At 37.2% G+C, this 27,275-nt stretch overlaps 1 protein-coding gene across 4 annotated transcripts in view; it reads left to right on the forward strand.

Moving 5' to 3' along the window:
• Window positions 1-27,275, forward strand: part of LAMA2 (laminin, alpha 2) — a 476,871-nt gene that overhangs the window by 406,196 nt on the left and 43,400 nt on the right. For all 4 annotated transcript variants that reach the window (XM_014533789.1, XM_005858976.2, XM_014533790.1 and 1 more), the window contains 9 exons: window positions 951-1,133; window positions 2,681-2,686; window positions 5,203-5,357; window positions 11,223-11,366; window positions 12,544-12,677; window positions 14,961-15,120; window positions 17,996-18,120; window positions 23,321-23,483; window positions 24,138-24,282. In XM_014533789.1, the coding sequence (XP_014389275.1) occupies window positions 951-1,133; window positions 2,681-2,686; window positions 5,203-5,357; window positions 11,223-11,366; window positions 12,544-12,677; window positions 14,961-15,120; window positions 17,996-18,120; window positions 23,321-23,483; window positions 24,138-24,282 (1,215 nt within the window). The remainder of the gene's footprint in view (window positions 1-950; window positions 1,134-2,680; window positions 2,687-5,202; window positions 5,358-11,222; window positions 11,367-12,543; window positions 12,678-14,960; window positions 15,121-17,995; window positions 18,121-23,320; window positions 23,484-24,137; window positions 24,283-27,275) is intronic.

Here is a 27,275-nt window from a genome sequence, read left to right on the forward strand (position 1 = left end):
ATATAGTCTTTTTGATTGGTGTTTCAGGATTCTTAGGATATATTCCTAGAAGTGAGATCACTGGGCTAGATGGCAGTTCCTTTTTTAATTTTTTGAGGAAACTCCACACTGTTTTCCACAGTAGCTGTATCAGTCTGCATTCCCACCAGCATTATTATCTGCACTTTACAGATGACAAGCTGAGACACGGGATACTGATAGTCACTGTTAAAAGTGACATACATGAGATTTGAACCCCACAGTTTAACTTCAGAGTTTGTGGTCTTAACAACTAATACTAGCAAACATACACTAGTAAGCATCTATGTCTACAGTATGTTGTTTATACAAATAGGATCAAGAAAACAAACGCATGTATTTATACAGTGCCGAAAATACTAAAATCTTAATTATTTTTACTTTTTTAACATGAAAAAATCTGAAGTAACACTCTAGATTTTCATATCACCTCTTTGGTAGTAAGGAGGTACATAGAAAATTTCTATGGATCAAAACAAATGTAAAAAACATGAACACATAGTCTAATATACCTGAAAAAGGATGTTAGCCATCTCTACACTTAAACAAAAATACATTGATTCCCCCCTTCCCCGTGAATGTACAGATTAAATTTTAAGCCTACTTTTTATGAAGCTTTAAGACAGGTGGATAAGTTTTTTTCTCTTTAATATGTTTAACAGCAAACCACAATATACCCTTCTACAGTGAACATTTAGAATAAGCACTTTGCTCTCCTAAGAGCTAATCAAGTATTCATAGCAAAGGTCCCTGAGAAAATTTCATTGAGCTAAAATTTTACTTTATTACAACTGAATGAGACAAAAGTCAGCCTTCCTCTTCGTAGGTGCGTTCCCGAGGTCAGTCAGCTGTGGCCTTGCTTTGACAAGCATGGGCTAAGCCACTAACTCCAGACCCTTTGTTTTGTTTCTCAAATGCTCTTCTGCTGACAGACACAGCTGCTAAACTGCAAGCCGTTAAGAACAAAGCGAGACAAGCCAACGACACAGCCAAAGATGTGCTGGCCCAGATTAAAGATCTCCACCAGGACCTGGATGGCCTGAAAAAAAGTTACAATCAACTAGCAGACAGCGTAGCCAAAACAAATGCTGTGGTAAAAGATCCTTTGAAAAACAGTAAGATCCCCTTTTTCATTTTGATTATGTCATTTCTTTATTCACACTACAAGAGTACCGGTGTAGACAGTTAGAGCTGGAGGAGACCCTCATGGTGATGTAGTCTGGCTTCCTCTCTCCAAAGACTGGGCTCAGGAACTGAGTGTTCTGCAGCTCAGAACTAGAATCCAAGCCTCCCCGCTTCACATCAGGGCTTCTTCCCTCCGAAGTGTGTCCAATCGAAAGGAAATTAGGAAATCCCAAAGTCTGCATGATATTTGGCATAGGGATGCCAAGTACTTTCTAATCCTTCACTGTAATTAAAAATGTATTTGTACTTGGGAAACTAATATCCTCAAAGCTGGTGAGGTCCCATGGAACACAGAGGTCAAGGAGCATTCTAGTAGGAATGTGACATTAAAATGGTATCAACCTGAAATACTTTAACACTCAAAAATATTGATGTTTAATTATTTAGATTTTTCAGTTATTTAACATTTTCAGGAAATTAAAGCACTTATCTAGTTTACAAGAATATGTCTTTACATCTTTTGTATATTGCATCAAATTGTATTTAGTTAATAAGGATTTACTGAGAAATGTGGAGGAACTTAATATAATGGTAATTTAACTGATTAAGTGTAATCAATAAACATTAGGAGATATATATATTTTTTTCCATTCTGTAAAGTGATAAAACATCATCATCCTATGTGACACTTGATTTTTTGGACTTGTTACTCTCAAGAGAGTAGCCCTCTTTATATAAGAACATTTTCATTGGGTATCAAAATATTTGTAAAGTACAATTACAAAAACCCTGTTATTAACATCATATGCTATGTAAGCCAGAGCCTGCTTTTTCACACCACAGCCTTGAGTCAAATGCTAATGATGCTGTGAAATAGTAGGTATTACAAGCATGACTCCTTCATGAGCAAAGAAGGGTGCAAACATATAATATGAACTTCAGAGCTAGGGAGAAGGATTTATTCCTCACCATTTCTTCAAGAAAAGAAATAGATGAGATGCACTGGTTTTGTTCATGTATTCATATGTAAGCCCAGATAGAGCTTCTCCCTGGTCTTCGAGTCTCCATCTGAATTAATAGTTCAGATGCATTCCAAGTCACATTAAAAAAAAAGAATGAACTTAAGTTTTAAAGTAAATATGATTCTCTCTTTTACTTATTTCATAATTTAAGATATCATTTCATTCAATTTTAGATTGATTCTCAGATGATAGCAGCCTTTTCATAATATTTATCTCTAATTTTTTTATCTATCCTCAAGAAGTTATTTGTAATATTAATTCAAATGGGCCTGTTTTCTTTTAGAACATTATAATAAAATTTATTTTAACATGAATAGTGGCCTCTAAATGACATGTTTTTGTGTACTTTTACTTGATAACACTAATTTGACTTTAAATGGGATGCATTTGTAATTAGTACCTGTTGTGAAAAGTATCATTTTGTGATAGCTATTAGTTTATAATATGGATAAAAAATATTTCCTCGTGAATTTTCTAATTTTTTTTGTTTTACTTCCATATGAAATCACCTGCAGAAATCAGTATGTATATGTTTACTTATATACCATTTAATAACTTTTATGCTTAATTGCCTATTGCAAAAAACTTCAGCTTTGCTTGTTACCATGTTTAGGTGTTGCTTTAAACATTGGATAGCTGTTCTTTCCAGTGTCACAGTATTAATATGAGATATGTAAAAGGAATCTTTCAAAAAATTCAGTATGTGAATGTATTTGATATACTTCTAGAGAAGTATACTTAGAGAAGCACATAATAAAATAAAATGAAATCTTAACAACTAAGCAACTACAAGAATATAAAAATATTCTCCTTAAACATCCCATGGTTTGAATTCAAAACCAAAAATAAAACTGCAGAATAGAAAATAATAATAATAAAATCCAACATATCAAAACCTGAGAAGGCTCTCCTCAGTGGAAAATGAGTGCAATTTACTTAAAAAAAAAGCACTGGAATGAACAATTTAGACAATTCTATAAGTAAAACAAAATAAATTAACTGAAAGAGAGAAGATAAAAAAACAATAATGAATTAGAGGACAGAAACATAATGGACGTGGTCAGTCTGGGAGGGGGATCTTTAGGAATATAAAGGTAAAATATTTTAGACGCTTGGCAGGCTTAATTTTAAAGAAGCACAGATAGGCGAAGTTCTCAAGGAGGCAGAGCTAGATAAGAGAAGAAATTTAACACATACAAGGATACTTGGCAAAACTCTATGCTTATAAATTTTAAAGCTTAAAAGAGATAATTTTCTAAAAAAACATTGTCATCAAAATCTATCTTGGGATGTTATTTTAAAATCTACAGCCAAATAATTATAGACGAAATAAGTTTTCAAAAACTACTGCACAAGAAGTTTTCAAAAACTACTGCAGACTCAATATCACAGGCGATTTAATTTTAAACCTTCAAGAAGATCATTTCCATTTGATTTAATCTGCTCCACAAGATAGAGAAGAAAAAAGGGAGGGAGTGGGGGAACCTGCAGACCCATTTTGAAACATTTGATAGAAACTTTTAAGAGCATTAGAAGAAAATGATCCATTATTTGCCTAAACCTAAGTCTTTGCTTAACCCCTTTTTCTCTCTTTCTTATGAATTTAATCTAAAGCATTTTTCCTAAATTCTAGAATAATTCAGAGTAGTAGTATAGAATTTAAGAAAGAAAAACTGGACCAATGCTTTATTAAAAAGTTACAAAATGAAGGGTAACTGTGTTTATGTTGCATTATCTAAAAAATTATGTAACAAGGGCTTTGACCCCAATAACCTACATCAGGAAGGAAATACTCAGTTCATGATCTAGCAACTCTATTAATTAATGTTAATGAGAGACCTATGTTGTTTTAAACATCACTAACAATGTAACTCATAGTTATGGCCAGGCGTTCAAAATACTTAGTTTAAACCTAGTTTTAAAATAATAATTTCCTTCCCTTTGAGCACATTTGATTAATTTCTGAGGATTCGTTCCCAGTGGTGCAATGTCAGCCAGAGAGCAGATCATTTGTAGTCGAGCAGAGCATATAGCCTTGGACCTTAAGCAGTTTCACTTTTTCATCAAGGTCTCCATGACAGAAAACAGACCAGCACATGCTCCATCAAATAACAAATGATACAGTTTGGATAAGACTGCCAGCATCCTACAGATAGAATAATTGGTTTTCCATGTGTCATTTGCCCTCCTATGAAAAGCACATGCTGGATGTCTACGGATCAGTGAAAAAACCTCCAGTTATTTGGGGGTTATACCCCTTTTGAAATTGTCACTATCCAACCTTTTTTTTTTAACCTACAACAATGGCAGTTTAATATGGTTCAGTGTAACAGAGAGAGCAGGGGTAATCAACTGTTCTTCAAAATGAAAATGAACTGCAGCATGATTTAATTAAAGTCTAAAAGAGGCCTTTGTCTAAGGGTTGTTCAACATTGAAGGGTTTCCAGAAGACATTTTGATAGCTTCTCTATTTCAGATGTGCAAATAAAGACAGTGAGAGAAAAAAAGAAAACCAATTTTTTTGTGACAAGCCTGATTTAAATACAGGTCTGGCTTGGACAGACTTAGGTGACATTTTAAAGACACTTTCATTTCCCTGATTCTATGACTAAAATTCTATTTTGTAAAGGTTAGCTTTTTGGCTGAAGCTGGAATTAAACATCAAATTAAGTTTATTATATTCTCAACCTTCAGTGCTATCTTTCACTTTAATCTCAAAGCCATTGTTGGCCTCCTTCTCTAACAGCCCCTCTGGCCTGCTTGAGTCCAACTAAAATATTCCCTTTTGCCATCACAAGCTGCTTCAACAGTTGTGGCCTAGCTTCTGTCATGTGAATAAGATTAAATTCTTTTAATTCTTTAGTTAAGCATACTGCCATTTTCATTTGGCTCTGTGTGCATGTGTGCACGCGTGCACTTGTGTCTGTATGTGTGCATGTGTGTTTTTCGCATGTGTGAATGTTTGCATGCGTGTGCATGTGTGTACGTGTCTGTTTGTGTGTGCATGTGTAATATATGCTAATCTTGTTCTGTGCAGTTGCAGATGCAGATGCTACAGTGAAAAATCTGGAACAAGAGGCTGATCGACTGATTGATAAACTCAAACCCATCAAGGAACTTGAGGATAACTTGAAGAAAAACATCTCTGAGATAAAGGAACTGATAAACCAAGCCCGGAAGCAAGCCAATTCTGTAAGCTGTTTTTGTTTATAGTATCAGTAACTGGTTGTATAGTTGGTATTATTTCCAGAAGGAATATTTTCCCCCATGTGTCCTGTTGAATGATCTTTGGTTCTTTTTCTTTAACTTGAAGTTATTTTGGGGGGAGGTTAAATATTTTGTTTTGTTTTTCATAAACTTCAAGAGATTCCCTGAGAAGGGTAATCATTACTAATTATTTTATAAATTGAAATTCTGACATTTCTTATTATTTAAATGGAGTAATACAAATTGCAAGAATGGAAACCTTATTTTTGTATACCAAAAAAGGGTGGATGAAAGTGACTTGCTCTTGATTAAAGCAAAAAAAGCCAATCAGTGGGGTTGTAGCAGGAAAGAATTAATAAGGTTATAGGAAGTAACAAAGAGGAACCATTATTTTCTATATATTCTTTTGTCTGAGTATAAGCAACAACAAAAACTATTTTTATTACAAACAATTTTTATTGTTTCTCTTTTATTTTGGAGTAAGAATAGGAAATACCTAGCTTGTCTCAAAATGTTGGTCTTCATTGACAACTAGAAGACAATTAGGATAGAAGCAGAACTTTCTAGAACATAGCATTAATGAGCAAAGACAGAATTGTTAATGCCAATATGAAATTGTTTCTACAATCTAGCTGAGAAAACGTATCCCATGATGGTTTTAGAAATAGAAAGGAAAAAACAAATTTTCAGGTTGCCAGGTTTAAACTCAAATCTTTTTAGAGACCCAAGTCTTTCATCTCAAAAATTTTGTTTTCTCAACAACTTTGAATAACCAGAAATGACCTTTGTTAATCCATCAATTTATATTTTTTAGTAGTGGCCTAGAATATAAAACCCAGTGACAATATATTCGTTTTCCTGCTTTAGACATATCTAATGCCTCTAAAGAAGGCCAAGACAATAAATTCAATGTGTTCTTTAAAAAGGAACTCATAACTGACTGAAGAGAAACTTAGAAAATGACCCCAAAAAAAGATTAGTGAAGATGATGTACATAAGCTCAGAGGGAAAAAAGTGGGTAGGGTTGAGAAGACATTTATTGAGCTCCAATATGAAAACCATGCAGGCGGTATGATGACAGGTGATCATTGTATACGCAAAGCACTAGGTGAACATAAATCAGATCTTACTACAAGATTTAAAGTTTTATCTAAAATTGAGCCAATGTAGAAAAACCATCTCCTTTGTTCAAGGCTACTTGCTATGAAGTACTCAAAGATGAATGAGGAATGCACCAAGTTTATACTATAATAGAAGAAATAAGACATGTACACAAATAACTCTCTAAGATAATGCAGATGTTGTGCTACACTGTATGAGCAATGGAAGTGCTATAAAGTTCTGAAAGGAAAGATCACCTCTAATAGGGGCCAGATTTCCTGAAGTGAGGGATTTGAGCCAGGCCTTAAAGCTGGATAGTCCTGGACATGGGAGGGGGTGGGGCGGGGGACAGCATTCCGAGAAAAGGGAATTGCTTGAGTCAAGGCAGAGAGAGAAGAAAGTTTCAGGGTTATTTGATGAAAGAGTAGTCTGGCTTGCCAAGATTATTGATAAAGTGAACTTTAAACTGGAAATGTCAGTAAAGGCCAACCTTATCAGGCCCTGAATAGTAAGTTAAGCAGTTTCATTTAGCTGCAGTTGAAATAAACCTCACTGATGAGGAGAAGTTGAAAGTTCTTAATTATAAGATATAGCATAATCAGAGCTGAGCATTTTGAATATGAACCTGAGAGTAGTTTGTGATATAGATGAGAGAAACTAGAAAGAAGGAAGCAAGTTTTGTACAAAACCCAACTGTGTCAGTATCAGGAGAAAGCAAGAGACTGACATGCCACTCCTATATTTTGCAATATTAAGTTTGAAGAGGCAATAATAGTACATGTTCTATTGTGAATCACACACTTAGCTACATATTCTGCTTAGTTATCAGGTGGTAAAATCTGAACATTTTTACTATATCTTCATTTTAAAGAAATTTTGAAATATACCCAGATATTTATCAGTTATGAGAACTTTCCCACATCACCACCCACCCCCTGGGGAAAAAGATAATATTCTGGCATGTAAATACATAAAACCTGTCTTCAGATACAAAATGAAAGACAGGTATAAAAGTAATTCCAGAAAAAGTGACCATTGCCTATGCCTTCTAAGGAAATTCTCAATCACTGTTGGAAATTGAAATTACAACAGATTGCCTTACTTTCTCAAAGATGTTAGAAATATGTAAGCAGCCAGATTTTTTTTCAAGTGAGTTTTATGCAAATTGAGGATGACATTTGCCTGATTTGTAATATTTGTAATCGGGCACGAGTGTCTGTATGTGGCTCTAACACATACTCAATGTGACCAAGAAATCAAAGACATTTATTTTAAAGTAGTTTTTTGTTTGTTTGTTTGTTTGTTTGTTTGTTTTGCTTTGTTGACTTTGAAATTGAGTGGCTAGCAGTCTTTTTAAATGAATGACCTAGTTGCTGGATGAAAAATGCAGTAAAAATCCAGTAGATATAATAATGGGATCTTCAATAATGTTGGACTGAGTTCATGATGATAAATTGGTAAATACTGTGCTTTAGAGATACCTCATGCTTAGTGACTTTTGTTTAGAAGTCTTACTGAAGATTCATATTAGAAATAACAACAGATGATAGAACCAAATATCTTGAGAGGATATTTGTGTTTCAGAAATCTCTTCTCTCTTATGAGGGATATATCCTAGAGATTTCATCTAGTGAAACTTATAAATGCTGTACTTGGAATTGCCTATTTTAAGTTAGTTAAAATAAACATCTGTAATTATAAAGAAAAATACAAAATGTTTAAATGAGAAATTAGTAGCTATGGACTGGTTACCAACAGTTTGAGTTGCCTGAATTTTTCAGATACTGAGCATTTATTCAAAACCATAAGCCAGAAAACAGAAATCCAGGGGATTTTGCATATGAATGTATAAGAGTTGACCAATAGGTTACTTTGCAAGATTAACTGCTGGCATATTTGGTATAACAACATCCTTTTGTTCAGAGAACCATATGTTTTAGATATGTAAAGTGTGCTATCCAGTACATTAATTGTAATTCCTAGTGCTGTTAAATACCCTTAGCTTGAAAATGGCTGCCTTCCTAGACTTCCTTCCTAGATGGGGTTTCATCAGCTCAGTTAGGTCCTGGTGCTTTGTCTCCTGCACTTTGGTCGCTCCCTTTCGAACACCCCGATCATGTAATCCCCTATCGTTTCTACCAGGTGTACCTAAGCAAGGGCAGACACTCCACCTGTGACCCAAATGGACATGTATTCCACCCACAGTCCGTCATTTCTTCTCTTAACAGTAACCAAGGAGGATTATAATACTGTGGTCTTTCAACAGAATTAGTTACTTACGATTAAACTAGCCATAAGTTTAAAAAAGCATATACTGGTATGAAATAAAGATAAAATAAACTGCACACATAGTTACTCTTGATGACTACCCCAGCCCCTCTGGATATGAATCCTGCTAGAAAGAGCTCGATCTGCTCTGTTCATGAATCCCTGGCAGACCTGGATGTCTTCTCTTTGATCTCGTGATGTCAGTGACACTTACAGCCTGCCTCAGATATCCAATTTGCCCAGTGTCAAGCTCTTCTCTGATGATGGTTTTGGTTCACTTGCTATAAATTCCTAAAAACTCACCATCTCCTATAGTTTTTCTTAAACACGAAGACATCTGAAGACTGCATTTCCCCTCCCCGACCTCTACTACAGTCTCTTTCTCTTGCTTTACTTCCTTTTTATCTCCAAGCGCTTGGGTAGCCCTTTGTATAGCTGCTCCTCTCTCATGTAACATCCTCTGACAACTTCCGAGGCACATCTGTTTTGTAGCATTAACACCCAGAAGAAAAGTTGTACATTTCCTGGTTCTGTTTTTTGACAATTTATATATTTTTTAAATATATTTTTATTGGTTTCAGAGAGAAAGGGAGAGGGACAGAGAGATAGAAACATTAATGATGAGAGAGAATCATTGATCACCTGACTCCTGCATACCCCCTACTGGGGATCAAGCCCGTAACCCGGGTGTGTGCCCTTGACTGGAATTGAACCCGGGCCACAGGCCGATGCTCTATCCACTGAGCAAAACTGGCCAGGGCAACAATTTATATTTTGATTCCCCTATTCTAGCACTTTATGTAGAAGGGAAATTCCATCATTTGTGGAACAAAGAGCTAACTTCCTGGCTGAAATCCACACAAACAGAAAGATTCTCTTCTCCAGAGCACAGACCAAATACTCTGGGGACCAGAATGGATTTCAGTGCTGTACCCTCAGTTAGCTGACTGGGCCCCACCCTTGGAGGAAGACAAGGACTAGGAAAGCAGGCTGAACAGGAGGCTTCCTGGATTATTCCAGCCCCAGGCCACCACACAGGGCTCCATTAGTGGGAGCTCCCGTTTCTTTCGAACGCAAGATCTCCTCCACTTGGAGATGCAATCTGGACAGCAGATTAGGTGAGGAAGCAGTATATGAACTCACGACTCAGGCATGGTCTATAGATGAAACACATCTGCCTTATCCCCAGAAGTTCTCAAACAGATATGAATTTACAGATTTGTCACAACCCATATCCTCCTTAGCTTTCTCTTCTAAATCCAACCAATGTTGAGTCCAGCACCCTTGGGGAGGAGTCCCATTGCTGCCTACACCCACAGCCTAATTGGACCCTTGAAGACACCTCCTTGTGTCACCATGATATGGAGACTGGTTTGGCAGCTCGGCTATCTTGGCTGAAGTCTGCACAGCCCTTCATGATGGTAACAATAATGCTCGTTGGCTTTCTTCCAACTAGGAAAACTATATGAGTAGCACAAAGTGCTAGAGGGAATGAGAAAATGGAAACTCACTGCTGGTGAGACCAAGAGGCTTCCGGAAGGCGGGTGTTTGAATCAGCTTTCCCGTCTCTGCCTCCCACTCTGAGCACTTTCACTAACACAGTAACAGCTGCTCTCTGAGCCCAAGCGGCGCCCTCGCTGTCCTGAAAGTGTCCCTTTGATGGTGCACCTGAACCAAAGGAAATTAAATCAGATCATCAACTAGTGTTACTTGCGATTGAAGAAAGGTTCCCAAAAGGAAAATAAAAATTGGTGTGAACTGTGTCACTTCTATTCGCATAGGCATTCCTTTCCTAGCAATTTATAGTAATTGTTAAAGGACTAGTCAAAAGAAAAAGGAGCTGTTAAATATATTAGCAATGATAGCCACTGGAAATTATTTCTGTTTCGTTTCCTGGAAACCTAATAAAAAGATATAATTTGTTCTGAAAGGTATGTTCTGAGTGGAATGATTAGTATTCCCCGTACTGTTAGAACATCTAGAACAAAATCTATTTGGCCTCTTTCAACTGTAAGAACATGGGAGAGTAGATAATTTTCTCTTGAAAAATCAAAGAAAAATGGTTTCTTATTTGAAGTGATACCAAAATCGCTGAAATTTGAATTGCAAAATTTCATTTAACAACCTTAATAAAGATATTACCATTAGCTTCATGTAAAACCACCTTTTGAAAATGTTCCTAAAGGAATAAAGTATGAAGGTAAGAATTCGTTAGTTGGCAGGCTTAAAAAACCAGTAGTGTGCTAACAAAACATGTGACTGTGAGCGGCTTATTGTCAAAATGCTGGTGGAAAGCTGCTTTTCTCGGCCCTCATTAGTGAGTATAATAGTGTCTGCATATGGGCATTTAATGATAGCATTTGATAATAGAAAAATAACTTCAAAGAAGAGATGGTGATGATGGCTTTGCGGTTGTTTGGGAGCTCTTTAAACTTTCTGAGAGATTTAGTCTTGGTTCTTTGTACCTTGTTTTTCTTAAAGATCAAAGTATCTGTGTCTTCGGGAGGTGACTGCATTCGAACATACAAGCCAGAAATCAAGAAAGGAAGCTACAATAATATCATTGTCAACGTAAAGACACCTGTTGCCGACAACCTCCTTTTTTATCTTGGAAGTGCCAAATTTGTAAGTCCAATATTCAGCATGTCTTGGCTTACTGTATATACGTATGGTCAGAGGTTAATCCTGGTAGTGTGGGAAATGTATGGAATCCAGTAACATGGTCCCATAATTATGTAATGTAGCCTTTCAGACTTGAAAATCTCAGAATCTTACCACACAAAGTTAGAAGGCAAATGAAATAAAGAAAACTTTTTACAGCACTTAGGCACATGTGCTTTTATGAGTGTAAGAAGCATTTATTTTGAATTATATTTCCAGATCCAGTTATTTAAGAAGAAAGACTAATAGGAATAAAGCTCTTTTTGTTGTTTTTTACTTTTTTCTAACTAAGAAATTACAATGAACCTTCATAGTCAATGAAAATGGCAATTTGTATACTAATTTTTGGCCAATGAAAAATTTTCTGATTCATGTTGAGTTTCTTCAGAAGCTCACCAGAAACTTCTAATTCCTTTCATTTTCTTTTTTAACTACTTGGCTTTGCATGCATGGGGACCTTCTAAAATGAACATGACTTTTCAACAGCCCACTCATCTCATAAGTCAATACTTGGAATTCAAGTGAGAAGTTTGAGGTCACCTTGAGTAGAAAATCATAGCTGATCCTTCAAAAATATCAGTGCTCTTGAAGAAAACAATGAATTATGAATATTTTTCTTTACCTCTTCCACAAGTATCAGAGTAAGAAAAGACTTTGTCTCAAAATTAGTCCTAGCTAGAGTTGATTAAATTAACACATATACCTCAGCAGTATGGACAGTTGTGTTGCTCTAAAGATACAATAATAAAATATTGTTTAACCATACATAATAATAGTTCATATTACTTGGGAAATTTATTCACGTGGCTTCTAATTATTTCACCTATACCCGTGGTCGGCAAACTGCGGCTCGCGAGCCACATGAGGCTCTTTGGCACCTTGAGTGTGGCTCTTCCTAAGCCTTAGGAGTACCCTAATTAAGTTAATACTAATGTACCTACCTATATAGTTTAAGTTTAAAAAATTTGGCTCTCAAAAGAAATTTCAATCGTTGTACTGTTGATATGTGGCTCTGTTGACTAATGAGTTTGCCGACCACTGACCTGTACCTACACGGCACCTGTTAAGGAGAACTCTGCTGGCCTCCTCTTATTAGGTATTTTATATTGATAGGTATTCTGTTTGTGTTTCTCTGAACTAGATTGACTTTCTGGCTATAGAAATGCGTAAAGGCAAAGTAAGCTTCCTCTGGGATGTTGGATCTGGAGTTGGACGTGTGGAGTATCCAGATTTGACTATTGATGACTCCTATTGGTACCGTATTGAGGCATCAAGGTAACTAACTCAATAAAGATTAAAGTAAATTACAGGATTTTGGAGTAGTTTCTCAGTTTATAAGAAAACTCTTATTTTCCTCTCAAGAAGGTATGTATACAAATTTTTAATGCATACTTCAAATGTATGTATAGATTTGTGTATATATACACAATATATACACAAATTTTAATATTATGTGACTATGTATACATGTGTGCAAATTGGCATCTTCGTAGTGCCTATTAAGATCTGACAAACCGTCAAGATATTGACCAGAGTGACCATTTATTTTGGGCCCCTCACCTGGCTGTCCCATAGGAATCTTGAGTTTACGTTGTTTGGCGTCATACCGCCACACCTGAAGAGTGCTGAGATTTGGCCTTATTCAGAACAAGCCAGCGCATAAGAGCTGCCTTCAGTGCCTGTCTCAAATGTGCACAATTCCTCTTCTAGTCTACATAGCAGCCTTGCCTACCAGCATGTGCAGTCTCTAAACGCTGGCGTGAATATATGTCAGGTCCACACTACTCAAAATGGGAAGTAACAGGAAATTGATTAATTCAATCTTTGAAGCTTTAATTTTTTTTAAATATATTGTATTGATTCTTTACTGAGAGGAAGGGAGAGGGATAGAGAGTTAGAAACATCGATGAGAGAGAAACATCGATCAGCTGCCTCCTGCACACCTCCTACTGGGGATGTGCCCGCAACCAAGGTACATGTCCTTGACCGGAATCTAACTAGGACCTTACAGTCCACAGGCCAACACTGTATCGACTGAGCCAAACTGGTTAGGGATGAATCTTTAATTCAATTAACTTCTAGCAGTGTAAAGATTCCTTAGAGAAACCATTCCTATCCTCTATACTCCCCCCTCAATTTCTTTTATTTTCCTAATTTCTAACTGTCTACTACACTAAAACAGCTAATAGTTAAGAGGTATTGTTAAGGGCCTAGTTCTACAGATAAAATTGATCAACAATCTGGAGAAAGCTTAATGAGCCCGGCCAGTGTTGCTCAATGGTTGAACGTCAACCTATGAATCAGGAGGTCACGGTTCAATTCCTGGTCAGGGCACATGCCCAGGTTGTGGGCTCCATCCCCAGTGTGGGGCATGCAGGAGGCACCAATCAATGATTCTCTCTCATCATTGATGTTTCTGTCTCTCTCTCCTTCTCCCTTCCTCTCCAAAATAAAAATAATTTTTTTAAAAAAGAGAAAGTTTAATGAGAAGCAAGATCTTCAGTTTCTTTGCATGATTTTCAGTAGAACTGTGTGTGTGTGTGTGTGAGAGAGAGAGAGAGAGACCAACAGATATGTTTCCATATGTGATGCTGGGGGGGCGGGGGGATTAAGTACTTCGAAAACTTAAGAATATGTTTTCATAAAGTACAGTTCTTTTATTAGAAGAGATATATTCTGTTAAAGAAGAATCTTATTTGATAAAGTCTTTTTATTGTTTCCATGGGTTTTAGTTAATACTGCACCCTCAAAGATAAAAAGATTACCAAAATGAGACAGCAGGGAGAGAAATATGACACAAAAGTTTTGTTATGACAGCTTGTCTCAGAGAAGCGACCAGATTTTCATATTTAACAATTTATGGAAATCAACCACTTAAAAAAAAGAAAGAAAATCAAATACAATAATAATAGCTTCCAAAACCATACTAATTGAATTGAAAAGCGGAGGTCTTTTATACGATTTGTATACACAATGCTGAAGACTAGATATTATACAATACACATTAAGATGGTATGCCAAACAGTAAAAGATGCCCGGTTCCAGGAAGACTACTTCAGCAAATCTGGGCCCAAGATATAATAAGGGATTTTAGGAGAAATTATGCAGTTTATAATGCAGAAGGGTGGATTATTCAGGAATTAAATTAGACAAAATGCTAAAGGAAGTACTATAAACTTGTTTAAGTAGTATGTGTCAGTAAATAGCAAACTGTTTTGTAAAGGCATAGGAAAAGGCTTTTTATTTAACCAATAGCAATCTCATCAGCTAATTGCTGCTGTGTCACTTCATATTAATGGACACACACAGAGTGACGGGCTGTTCCTCACTGGTTCTGGCTGACTCTGACAGCAAACATCTAGCAAAGATCAGACTCTGGGTTTTGATTTGCAATTTAATGAACCTGGCAATTTTGAAGCTAAATACCCAGTTATATCTTAAATATCCCAAAACAAATCTCGACATTTTATACCTTTTCAATCTGAAGCTACCAGAGAGGTGATACATGATTCATTTCCTGTATTTCCTCCCACTTCCTTTCAACACGTGCCCTGGAAGAACTGGGAGAAATGGAAGCATTTCTGTGAGGGCCCTGGATGGACCCAAAGCCAGCATTGTGCCCAGTACATATCATTCAGCATCTCCTCCAGGGTACACGATTCTAGACGTGGATGCAAATGCAATGCTCTTCGTTGGTGGCTTGACTGGGAAATTGAAGGTAATGTGTTTCTTCCCCATCCTGTTTACCTCACCTTTGTGGACAACTCCTGACATGATTACTTCGGGAGAAGCACAATAAAACTCAGCAAAAACTCAATCACTTTTACTAACTTTGTATTTTTGAAAACAAGAATTTATGTTGATTAAGAATTGTCTCCTTCCAATATTCAGTAAGGAAAGACAATATTTTAAATTTGTGTATATATTTACTTAAACAGTTGTTGTTTTGCCCTAACCTGTGGCATCAATTTTTGAATATTCTTGTTTTAGTTGCCTCAAAATCAAAGTGATTTTTAAAGGCACTTTATTTTCCAAATCAACTTGTGGTTTCTTAATATAAAGTGCTATAAGGTTCAAACTCACATCTAATTAAAAGATTTATGGATACCTTGGGAAATATCATGGGAGTCGTAAGCTTTCAAATCATGATCCAATTTTAAAAGTTTTCAAGTTGCTCTTCTCCTCATTCGTATAGAGCAACGCACTTAATATTCATAATTGCTCCATGGCAGGTCCTTGTGCATTTGAAATTGCAGAGTGCCTGCATTTTAAAGAAGCTCGTGCTGATTAAATGGAATTAGGTGCTGGAAAACGACCTGTGGGTGAGATGTAAGAGCACAACCAACTATAATGGTTAATCCTGGGCTTGACAGAATCATCCTGGGATGAGATTAGTCAGGAAATGTGAAAAGCCAAGGTTACCCCAAATTTATGAGAAATCAACTTTCTTATGGAGTGAGGTTGTTTTATTTGCTTTGTGTATGAGATGTGACTCTCCAGCATTGTAATTGATTCCACAACTGCACACTAAAATCATTCTCATTTCTTAGAACTGCATATAAATATATATGGTACATAGTAATATATAGTCATAGTGCCAACTTTCTCTTCTCTCCAGAAAGATAAATATAGGGGTAGCGCAGAGCAGTATGAAAGCCATGAATTTTGAAAGCCAGTCCCGATTAGATCCTCTGCTCTACCATTTACTAAAATATGACCTTTGGGCAAGTCACTTAATCCTTGAGGCTTCAGATGTCTCAACTAGAAAAGGGAGATAAGAATATCTACTTTGCCTGCATATTAATAATCTATAATAACAAAAGTATAGTATACTAATTAGACCAGACAGCCAAATGACCTTCCGAACGTCCTTCCGGACCACCTTCCGGATGAAGTCGGGGCTGCACGAATTTCATACATTGGCCCTCTAGTAAAATTTAGAACATTTATATAGTCCTTACTATGTGCTCAGTAATATTCTAAGTCATTTACATGCATTAACTTATTTTTCACAACAACCCCAAAAGGTAAGTAATATCCTTCTCAGAGTTAAGGAATCTAAGTAAGAGAGAAGTTCAATGACATGACCAGGGTCACACATCAGTTAGTAGCAGAGCTGCGATTAAATACAGGTTTACAAGTGTCTCCACTCTTAATCACCCTGTTTCATGGCCACAGTGAATAGTGAGATTACGTGCATACTATTTATGACTAATGCCTAAGGCATGATGGTCTCACCTTAAATCGCACCTTAAATAATTTTTATGATTATCCGAGATCACTGGAACAAAGCAACTTTCTTAGCACAATCTCAGGGGACAATAAAACAGGCAAATAAAATCTATAGAAAATCGTAATGATTTTGGCCAAGAGTCTCAAGGAAACTGCCACACAGAATATGAACTGAAAGCTGAAAACCAGTAGCTAAATCAACATGCTGATGAAAATTCACAGTGGCAGGAAAATATAGGTTCTTTTTAGGATGCAAGACGGCAAAGCATAAAGCAAGGAGCATCCACAAGTAGAATAATCAACCTCTGGAAAATTAAGAGAGGCTCTGACTGATGACGGAGAATCCCAAGGACTGTCTGACCCACAAATGCCATCGGCTCTGATCAGCATTCTTTCTACCTGTCAGTGCACCTTCTTCGCAGCAATAGGAAGATGTGTATGTTCATGAGTTTAACCTAAATTGTCACTACAAATTTTAACTATTCAGTGACCATCTTCCTACATTTGTTCTAAAACCCAAACATGTCAATTCACTCCCCCTCCCCTCAGCCCCAGATTATTTAAATAAATGTGGATTTGTTTGGACAAAGAGTTTCTAAAGTTAGAGGCACCAGAATATAGTATTTCTATGTAATATGTCACTATCAAAACAAACAGGTGTTTCGACTACAGCAAGGTTCTCTAGCATGGACCCTGTCATTCCCCTTCTTTGGGATTGTGTTATGTTCCAATGTGAAGACACCAGGTTGTCCTTCCACAAATATTTATTGAGCACCTACTGGATGCCAGGCCCAGTGCTGTGTACACCAGCAAACAGCGCCAACACATTCCCTTCTCTTACAAATTTACTCTTTCCTTCAGTCCCCTGCCCTGGAAACCTGCTTGGATATAACAGGAAATGAAAAATTGGGGACAGCACTGTCATAGGGTGATTCATATGTAGTTAATATATGCCCCTTCTCATGATCTCTAGAAGAAATCTTCTTCGTGGCGTGAAAGCACTAACATTTATGAAATACCTTCTCTGTGTCAGTCACTGTATGTGGTACCATAGTACATTATCTAATTTAATTCTCCTAATAATCCCATGTTAGAGACAAAACAATAGAATCGCAAAGAAGATAAGCAGCTCACCTCAAGTCAGAAGCCAGGAAGTGTTTATTTACCAATGGTGTTAAACTGATGTAGCACAAAGTAACCAGAAATCTAATATGATTAAGAGGCGAATATGTGCATAACCAAGAGTATCAGAAAGAATGGGTAATAACTATTCCAGATTCTGCTGCTAATAAATCTTACAGGTACTCGAGGATTTTTAGTAAAATTCTAAATTCCAACAAACATTATATTTCTCTCTGCAGAAGGCTGATGCCGTACGCGTGATTACATTCACTGGCTGTATGGGAGAAACATACTTTGATGGCAAACCTATAGGGTTGTGGAATTTCCGAGAAATAGAAGGTGACTGCAAAGGGTGTACTGTCAGGTGAGTGGTGATGGTCTGGCCTGAGGGTCACAGAAGCTTCCATTGTATTGTGCATGATTCTATTCTCAGGTGGATGAGATGGAACAGGCTCTCAGTGATTATGTGCAGAGGTGGACTTACCGTGATGCTAATGAAAGTTCAAGTCCCTTCCCCAATTTGTGCAGGCACTTTGCAAGGCCCAGGGAGGTGTTCTAGCAGTACTTTGACATGGTCATATGTTTCTGTAAAATTTGCAAAAGTCACGTATTTTAACCTCAATCAATTATCTCTTTCCACTCCAACCTCCCTTCATGTCAGGAGCTTTTTCATTTCTGTGGCTATCGTGTATTATAATGTTTTTTCCTTTTTCTTTATTTTATTTTTTATTGAATTTATTGGGGTGGCATTGATTAATAAACCACATAGGTTTCCAGCATACAACTCTATAACACGTCATCCTGCATTCACCACCCCAAGTCAAGTCTCTTTCTGCCACCATTTATCCCTCCATGCCTTTTTCTACATCTCCCCACCCTCACTCCCTTTCCCTCTGGCAAACATCAAACTTTGGTCTGTGTCTCTTTTATTTTCTTTGCTTAATCCCTTCACCCTTTTTACCCAGCCCCCAAACCCGCCTTCCCTCTGACAGCTGTCAGTTTGTCCTCTGTATCCATGAATCTGTTTCTATTTTGTTTGTTAATACATTTTGTTCATTAGATTCCACATATGAGTGAAATCATATGGTACTTGTCTTTCTCTGACTGGCTTATTTCACTTAGCATAATGCCCTCCAGGTCTATCCACACTATCAAAAAAGGTAAGATTGTCTTCATTTTTACAGCCAAGTATTCCATTGTATAAATGTACCACATTTATACAGCTTTTTTTATCCACTTATCTACTGATGGACACTCGGGCTGCTTCCAAATCTTGGCTATTGTAAATAACGCTGCGATGAATGTAGGGGTACATATATTCTTTCAAATTAGTGGTTCATGTTTCTTCTGATATATTCGAAGAAGTGGAATCGCTGGGTCATAAAGCAGTGCCTTTTTTAATTTTTTGAGGTTACTCCATACTGCTTCCCATAATAACTATACCAGTCTGCATTCCTACCACAGCCTCACAAACACTTTCTGATGATTAGTAATCTTTTCATATGTCTCTTGGCCATCTACATGTCCATTTTGGAGAAGTGTCTATTCAGGACCTTTGTCCAATTTTTAATTGGGTTGTTTGTTTTCTTGGTGTTGAGTCTTGGTGTTAAAGTTTTTTAACCCCTTATTAGATATATTATTGGTAAGTATGTTCTCCTATTCAGTGGGTTGTCTTTTCATTTTGTTGATGGTTTCCTTTGCTGTGCAAAAGCTTTTTAGCTTGAAATAGCTTAATTTTCTTTTGTTTTCCTTTCCCAAAGAGATATATCAAAAAAAAGATTGCTATGAGAAATACCTGAGATTTTATTGCCCATGTTTCTTCTAGGATTTTTATGGTTTCATGGCTTATATTTAAGTCTTTAATCCATTTTGTGTTTATTCTTGTGTATGGTTTAAGATGGTGCTCTAGTTTCATTATTTGGCTTGTATTGGCCCAATTTTCTCAACACTGTTTATTGAATAGACTCTTTACCCCACTGTATGATCTTGCTTCCTTTGTCAAATATTAATTTACCTAAAGGCATGGGTTTATTTCTGGGCTTTCTGTTCTATTCCATGTCATCCTGATTGTCCAGAGTGCCCACCAAGAGCTTCGCCAGAAAAACAGCACACAAAGGTCCCTGTTGGGTGCAGCCAACAGACCTTTCTGCGGGACTTGAGCTTGGCAGGGTAGTGTCACCAGTAGCTGGAGGTCTGGGTTAGTGCCCTCCCCAGGCTGGTGCTGTAAGAATAGGAGTGCTCAGCCCCAGGAAGATGGCAACTGAGGGTGGTGTGGGATAGGGACTCAGCACAGGGACCTGAGTGTCTGACCCTCCAGATCGCTCCTTGGGGCCACACCACCCAGATCTTCTCTTTATGTCTCCCACATGCCCTGAGTGAACTTCCCTCTACTGGAGCCCTGGGTAAGTGTCTGAGAGCAAGATCCTGTGTATTGGCCCTTTAAGAGAATACCTGGGTTTTTAGCAGGGCCCCTCCTCTTCCAGGTGGACAGTGTCCCGCAGATTTTCAAATGCCAGATGCTATGCGGGATCCTTTTCCTGGCTCTGGGGCTCTGTGTTAGGGACCCGACATGGGGTTGAGACCCCACACTCCTTAGGAGGGGCTTTTGCAGCAGGGACTTATCCCTTGGCTTCTCAGCCACCACACGTAGGTGCTGGGGCCAGCCCTCTCTGCTTCTCCATCCTTCTTACCAGTCTCTACGTGGCTTCTTCTGTAAAACATTAGTTATAATATTCATGTCCAGCTGTCCTTCAGTTGGTTATTCAGGTTGATTGCTCTATAATTTAGCTGTAAATCGGTTTAGCACTTGGACGAGGTGAATGTCGTTTCCACCTACTCTGTAGCCATCTTATAATCCTAAATTCTTTTTTCTTAAAGAGAGCTTTTCCTCAAACTAACTAAGCTTCAGGCCTCACAAAGCCTGGATTCACGCCATTTATGTTTCTACCAAAATATAGAATCCTAGTGCAAGTTTTAGCTCCTGTAGGATTTATCAAATAACACATGAGGTTTTGTAAGTATTTCAAGTGGAAACCCAGGGGCCTTAAAGATTCTGCTTAAGTGGAAAGGAGAAGAAGGGGCCAAGATAAGCCAGGAGAAAGTGCCACAAAACACATCATCAATTATAAGGAAGAGGTTAGGATGTAGGCATTTTAAAATACTTAACAAGCAAACAAAGCATATATACAGAATAAATATTCTTAGATAAATCTGAATTGAGGATATACAATAATTAGCTAGCAGTGGAGGATTTCTCAGCATAAATAACTTAGAGACCACTAATCAACTGAGCCTATATCAGTTTTAATTATATTAAATTAAATACATGGAAGCTTAATATACACACACAGCAACTCTAAAATCAATATGCTAAGGAGTTTGCTTTTTTATTTTTAATTTAAGAGGTACGTGCCAGGACCCAAATCCCCCATTAATGTGGCAAGGTGCACTTCACATATTTTTCTCAGCATCTCTGGAGCTTCAGAGAAGAAAGTAACCCCCCACAAAATTCTCTCTCTAAAACTTTTAACTTACAATGTCCCATTTATTCTTGTCCTTAAAGAATTGTCAATGCCGCATTTGAGGACAGTTTGAAAGCCTAACCTATTTATAGTTAAAGTGGTTTGGTCAATAACCTTCAATAAAATCTAATGTGGTATGTTGCCTATAAATTCCTTTCAATACAACAAAGACAATGAAATCCATGTTAATATTCTGCTACTAACAAATCAACACCAAGATTCTCTAAACATTTCTTTGGTAAATTTATCAGTAGGATTTTTGAAAGCCTATTTATCAACAAAACATCCAGAGCATTTAAATTTATCAACAAAACATCCAAAGCATCTATTCAGCAGTGCATATCATGTATCAAGATAACATCACTAATTGTCAATTCTGCAAAGATTTCCTTGCCTTCAGTATACAAAGTATTAGGTGAATTCATACAAATATAACAGTGCTTCTGCACATGTGAGCAGGGTTATTTTCAGGTTACAGACATTTACATTTACAACTTCCTGATAGTAAGATAAATACGGCCCAGTTCTAGCCATTAAGAAACTTATAGCCAAGAAGAAAGGAAAAGAGAAACACTAAAATAGTCAAAATATGAAACATAATAAATATTCCTTTTAAAGAGTGCACTCTGAATATACTGCAGTTATTCACATGATATTAATAATTGTAGTATTAAGAGCATTAAGATCAGCCCTGACCGGTTTGGCTCAGTGGATAAAGCGTCGGCCTGCGGACTGAAGGGTCCCGGGTTCGATTCCAGTCAAGGGCATATACCTTGGTTGCAGGCACATCCCCAGTAGGGGGTGTGCATTAGGCAGCTGATCGATGTTTCTCTCTCATCCATGTTTCTAACTCTCTATCCCTCTCCCTTCCTGTCTGTAAAAAATCAATAAAATATATTTTTTTTTAAAAAAAGAGCATTAAGATCTGCTTCATGGAGGAGGTGACATTTGACATGGGCCTTGACATAGAATAAGAGTCCAAAAGAAGAGATGGCAGATAGACTGTGAAGAGCATTTTAGTCCCAGGGGCGAGTGAGAACAAAGTGGGAAGGCTGGAAAGACAATGTGTTTGTAGAAAAGAGTGAGTAAAATCTGTTCTACTATATCACTTGCTTCATAAATGTGAATTCACCCATATAGGATTAGCAAATGGGAAAATTATTTCGTAAAGGGGTAGAAGTCACATAGGTTCATACACAGTTCCTCCCAGTATATTAATGTCTGCACCACCAAGTAAAGGCAGCTGAATGAAAAGTATACTCACACAGCTGAGGACAATAAGTTCAGGAGTACTGTGCCCACAACACAGCCTACATGTGATCTGTCCCAGAAAACCCTATTCAGAAAGCAGGGACCTATATTCCATTCTGTTATTGTTTTTTCTTACAACTCTAAGTTTGTACTATTTGACTGCCTTCACCCATATCATCCAACCCCCTTCTTGTTATGTTATATATATTAGAAATGTAATGATACATTCTTTTTTATATATTTTATTGATTTTTTACAGAGAGGAAGGGAGAGGGACAGAGAGTTAGAAACATCAATGAGAGAGAAACATCGATCAGCTGCCTCCTGCACATTCCCTACTGGGTATGTGCCCGCAACCAAGGAACATGCCCTTGACCAGAATCGAACCTGGGACCTTTGAGTCCACAGGCCGACGCTCTATCCACTGAGCCAAACTGATTAGGACTAATAATGCATTCTTAGCCCATCCAAAAACACCACTAGTTCACACCACTGACATACTTAAATACCAATATAATCATCCACTAAGTACTTTAACAAAATGTAAAACATTTAAAACATCAATGGCCTAGTTACTAAATATGTAATGAAGTCCAGGTAAGTGATGGTGGTACTTGGTCTAAGATGATGGCAGTGGAGATGGAGAGATATGGAAGTATAGAAGATACCGTATATTTGATATGGTTCCTGCCTTTAACAGGTTACAATTGAGTCTCAGAAGACAGCTTGACATATTGAATACTGATGAACCAAGTAGACAGTTTCTGATTCATGTGAACTCTCTTTCTTCAGTCCTCAGGTAGAAGATAGCGAGGGGACTATTCAGTTTGACGGAGAAGGCTATGCAATGGTCAGCCGACCCATTCGCTGGTACCCCAACATCTCCACGGTCATGTTCAAGTTCAGGACATTTTCTTCAAGTGCTCTCCTGATGTACCTTGCCACAAAAGACCTGGTAAAGATATGCACAGCTCATCTTCCATGACTGAAAATGTCTTGTTTCTTTTCCCTAGTATTCCAATACAATCATTAATTATTGTTAAATTATTAATTATTGTTCAAAGGAGTCTGTGATGGCTGTGTGATAGCCAAGAGTGAGTGATGCGCTTATTTATTTTTATTGGTAACTTTAATTATAGGTATAATTTAATTATTATTTATTTTTAATATAACTCCCCATATAATCCTTTAAGAGAAGCACCCAGTAAATATTACCCAGTATGGAATTATGAATCAGAAAAACTTCTTCCTTAGTCTTCTAGCGACCTAAGTTGTATTTTTTCCAGGTCAATATTTCTTAGTAAATTCTTTCAGAGAACACACATACCTTTTAGTTTGCTTAATATGTTTTTAAAGGAACCCACTTTATACTCCTGTCATAAAAGGATATATACCAATAATTTGGTTGTGACCATTTGCATCATAACATCACAGCCACAAATATTCACAAAATGCTAACATCAATTCTATTTTCAAAATGGAGCTCAATTATAGATCAATACCTTCAGTAATATACCCATAAGACCCTATTATCAACCCCACAAAGAAAGTGACTACCACATATTTCTCTGTGTATCTAATCACTGTCGTATTTTCTCTCTATTAATAGAAAGATTTCATGAGTGTAGAGCTCACTGACGGGCACATTAAAGTCAGCTACGATCTGGGTTCAGGAATGGCTTCCGTTGTCAGCAATCAAAACCATAATGATGGGAAATGGAAATCATTCACCCTCTCAAGAATCCAAAAACAAGGTGAGTTTCTATAGTAATAATGCACTGTGAGCCTTAATCATGTTCTCCAAAGCTCTCGTGGGCCTAATCATGAGGAAGACCCTGTCTGTAATTTTAGGTACTCACCAATTCTGTGAAAAATTGATACAGTCATTTCTTTGGCTTAGATTATAGTGGTTTAGGTTAGACAGGACTGATTGAAGAACTAAATGGTTCTCTGTCATTTTCTTTTGAAACGGAGAGCTTAATTTGAAAGAATAAAACTGTCTTACGATTGTAAAATTATATCCTGCAGTAGGTTTTAAAAGGTTGTGTGATTTTCTTTTCTTCTTATTTTGCCAAGATTTTGCTTTAGCATGGCCCACAGGTAGAATTTCTAGGGGTTGTTAGAGCACAGCTACTGGTTCTTTGTTTTTTAAAGATGCCAACAATTTGTGTGTGGAAATACATGATTAAGAATGATGTAATATTTTTATGGTTCCAAGATATTTTAAAAACACATTCACAAAGTTTATTTAATTGGTTCATATCAGCAGGTATTTTTTTTTCTGGTGTTACAGAAAAGGAAACATAGATTCAAACGTCACAAGTATGTATATATATATGATCTCCCAACCAAGACAGAAATCCAAGTCTATTAGGTCTTAGTGTGGTGCTGTTGTTGCTTAAGTATAATTTCCCCAATTCTGTGTACTATAGCATGACCAATATCTGCAAATGAAACTGTGATACTTCTGTTTATATAATTAGCCCTAATTAACTTTGACCATGACAATATGACATTTCATGGAAATTTAGGCTTAACGTTGCATCATCCTTCATTCCTGCATTTAACAAATACCTGCCAAGCACCTCCTAAGTACTATGCAGGAACTAAATGAAGTCTGTGACTGGTTCTTAACTTCAGAGAGCTTGTAGTCTAACGGGGTGATAGACAAGCAGATCCATGGTTAGAGGAAAGAAAGCGAATAGCTGTGTAGAGATAGGCAGGCAAGGAATCTCAGAAGAGAGAGACATTTAAGTCCAACAGAGAGGTCAGCTCCCTGAGTTGAGGATTTGCTAGATAAAAAGCACCTTTGACATTTCAGAGAAGTAAAAGTAGGGAGTGCCTCACAGAGCATAATACATGATACATCGTTTTCCAACTGCTTTTCCTTGGAATGTGAAGCCCTGGAGGAACTCCCCAGTTTGGATAAAAACTGGTTGTGCACCAAATAAATTGGAATACGGCTGAATACATTGCTCCATGTAAGAGAGACACAGCAGGTCGCATGTTAGAGGCTCTGCACAATAGTTAAGAAGAATATTTAACTCTGGCCCAACATTTCCCAAACTTCTTTGATCACCAAAATCCTTCCATTCCTACACTACTAGCCTACTGAGCACAGTTTGGGAAATGCTTCAGTAACTATAAGGAAATCCACAGGCTAACAAGATGGATGTGGACATAAAATTACCAGAGGTGGCAAGAGAGATACCGAGCTGGTTCATTAAGGGCCTTATGAAATAAGCTCATGAGTTTCAAGTTTATCCTGAAAGCTGCAGGGAACTACTGTTCTAATCAAGGGTGTCCATACCATCACACCATCAGATTTGTGCTTTAGTAGTTTCTTTAGCTGCAACTCAACAGGTAGGTTTGTGACAAGTTCAGCTGCTGTTGCAGTCTGCAGTCAAATGGGTGAAGAATGAGGAGAATAAAACCGTGAGAATGGAGAGGGAAGAATGGAGTTGAAAGATATTAAGCATTTTAAAATTGAGGAGCTGGGTGATATACTCAATGTGAAGGCTAAGTTATAAAAAAAAGAATATCAAGAATGATTCCATTTTTGTTTGTTTTGTTTTTATTTAAATAGCAAGAATATGTCTGTACCATTTACCAAGCTATTGGTTACAAGAAAAAGAATAGGTTTTCTAGAAGAGATGCTGAGTTCTCTGTTGGACATTTTGTGTTAAAGGTGCTCTTACAATCTTAAGCAGCGTAGGGAAGCTGTGTACTTGGCAGGCAATTGGTTGTGTGTATCTGAGGATCAGCAGAGCTCTGGGAGAGAGATGAATCACTAGGAACCATCATTATGTTTGAAATAGTTGTAGCTGAATAGGGAAAAAAACCAACAGTCATATCTAGAATAAGATGATCCCAAACCCTAGAGCAAACAGCAATATTGAAGCGCTATAGTAATGGAAGACCCCACAAAAGGGGCTGGAAAGAAATAAACAGAGAAAGGAGAAAAAAGGAATTTTCAGTAGATCAAACTGGAGATAGAGTGACCAATTAGGTCCAGTAATAGTCCAGGCCGGAAATGAATGATGGCTTCAAATAAGAGTTGCAGTGTGATATGACACTAGGGAAATGCAAAATAAATCCCCATTGTGATAGCACTGTACACTTATTAAAATACCTAAAATGAAAAAGACTGACATACCCAGAGCTGGCAAGGATGTGGAGCAGTTGGAACTCTTACACACTGATGATGAGGATGTAAAATGGCACAGCCACATTAGAAAGCAAGTTGGCAATTTCTTAAAAGGCTAAATATACACCTACCATATAAACCGGGAATTCCACTCCTAAATATTACCCAAGACACATGAAAGCATATAGTCACATAAAGACTTGTACCAGAATGTTCATGGCACTTTTATTTGTGATGCTCAAAAAATCAGAAAACAACTCAAACATCCATCAACAGGTGAATGGATATACAAATTGTTGCATGCCCACACAATAGAATAATATTTAGCAATAAAATAATGAAACTTTAATATGCACATAACATGGATGAATTTCAAAATAATCTGGCTGAAAGAAAGCAAACAAAGAAGAGTACATTTATGTAAAATTATATAGAAAATGCAAAACTAACCTGTAGTTTCAGAAAGCAGATAGGGGCTACTTGTGGGTGGGGTTATATAGAGAGGAACAGGAAGGAAGGATGGCAAAGAGGCATAAAGAATCATTTGAGGCGATGGATATGTTCATTCTCCTGGTTGTGGTGATGGTTTCATGGAGAATA

This window comes from Myotis brandtii, unplaced genomic scaffold (genome assembly GCF_000412655.1).
Source record: "Myotis brandtii unplaced genomic scaffold, ASM41265v1 scaffold123, whole genome shotgun sequence".
In the NCBI taxonomy this organism is placed as follows: Eukaryota; Metazoa; Chordata; class Mammalia; order Chiroptera; family Vespertilionidae; genus Myotis; species Myotis brandtii.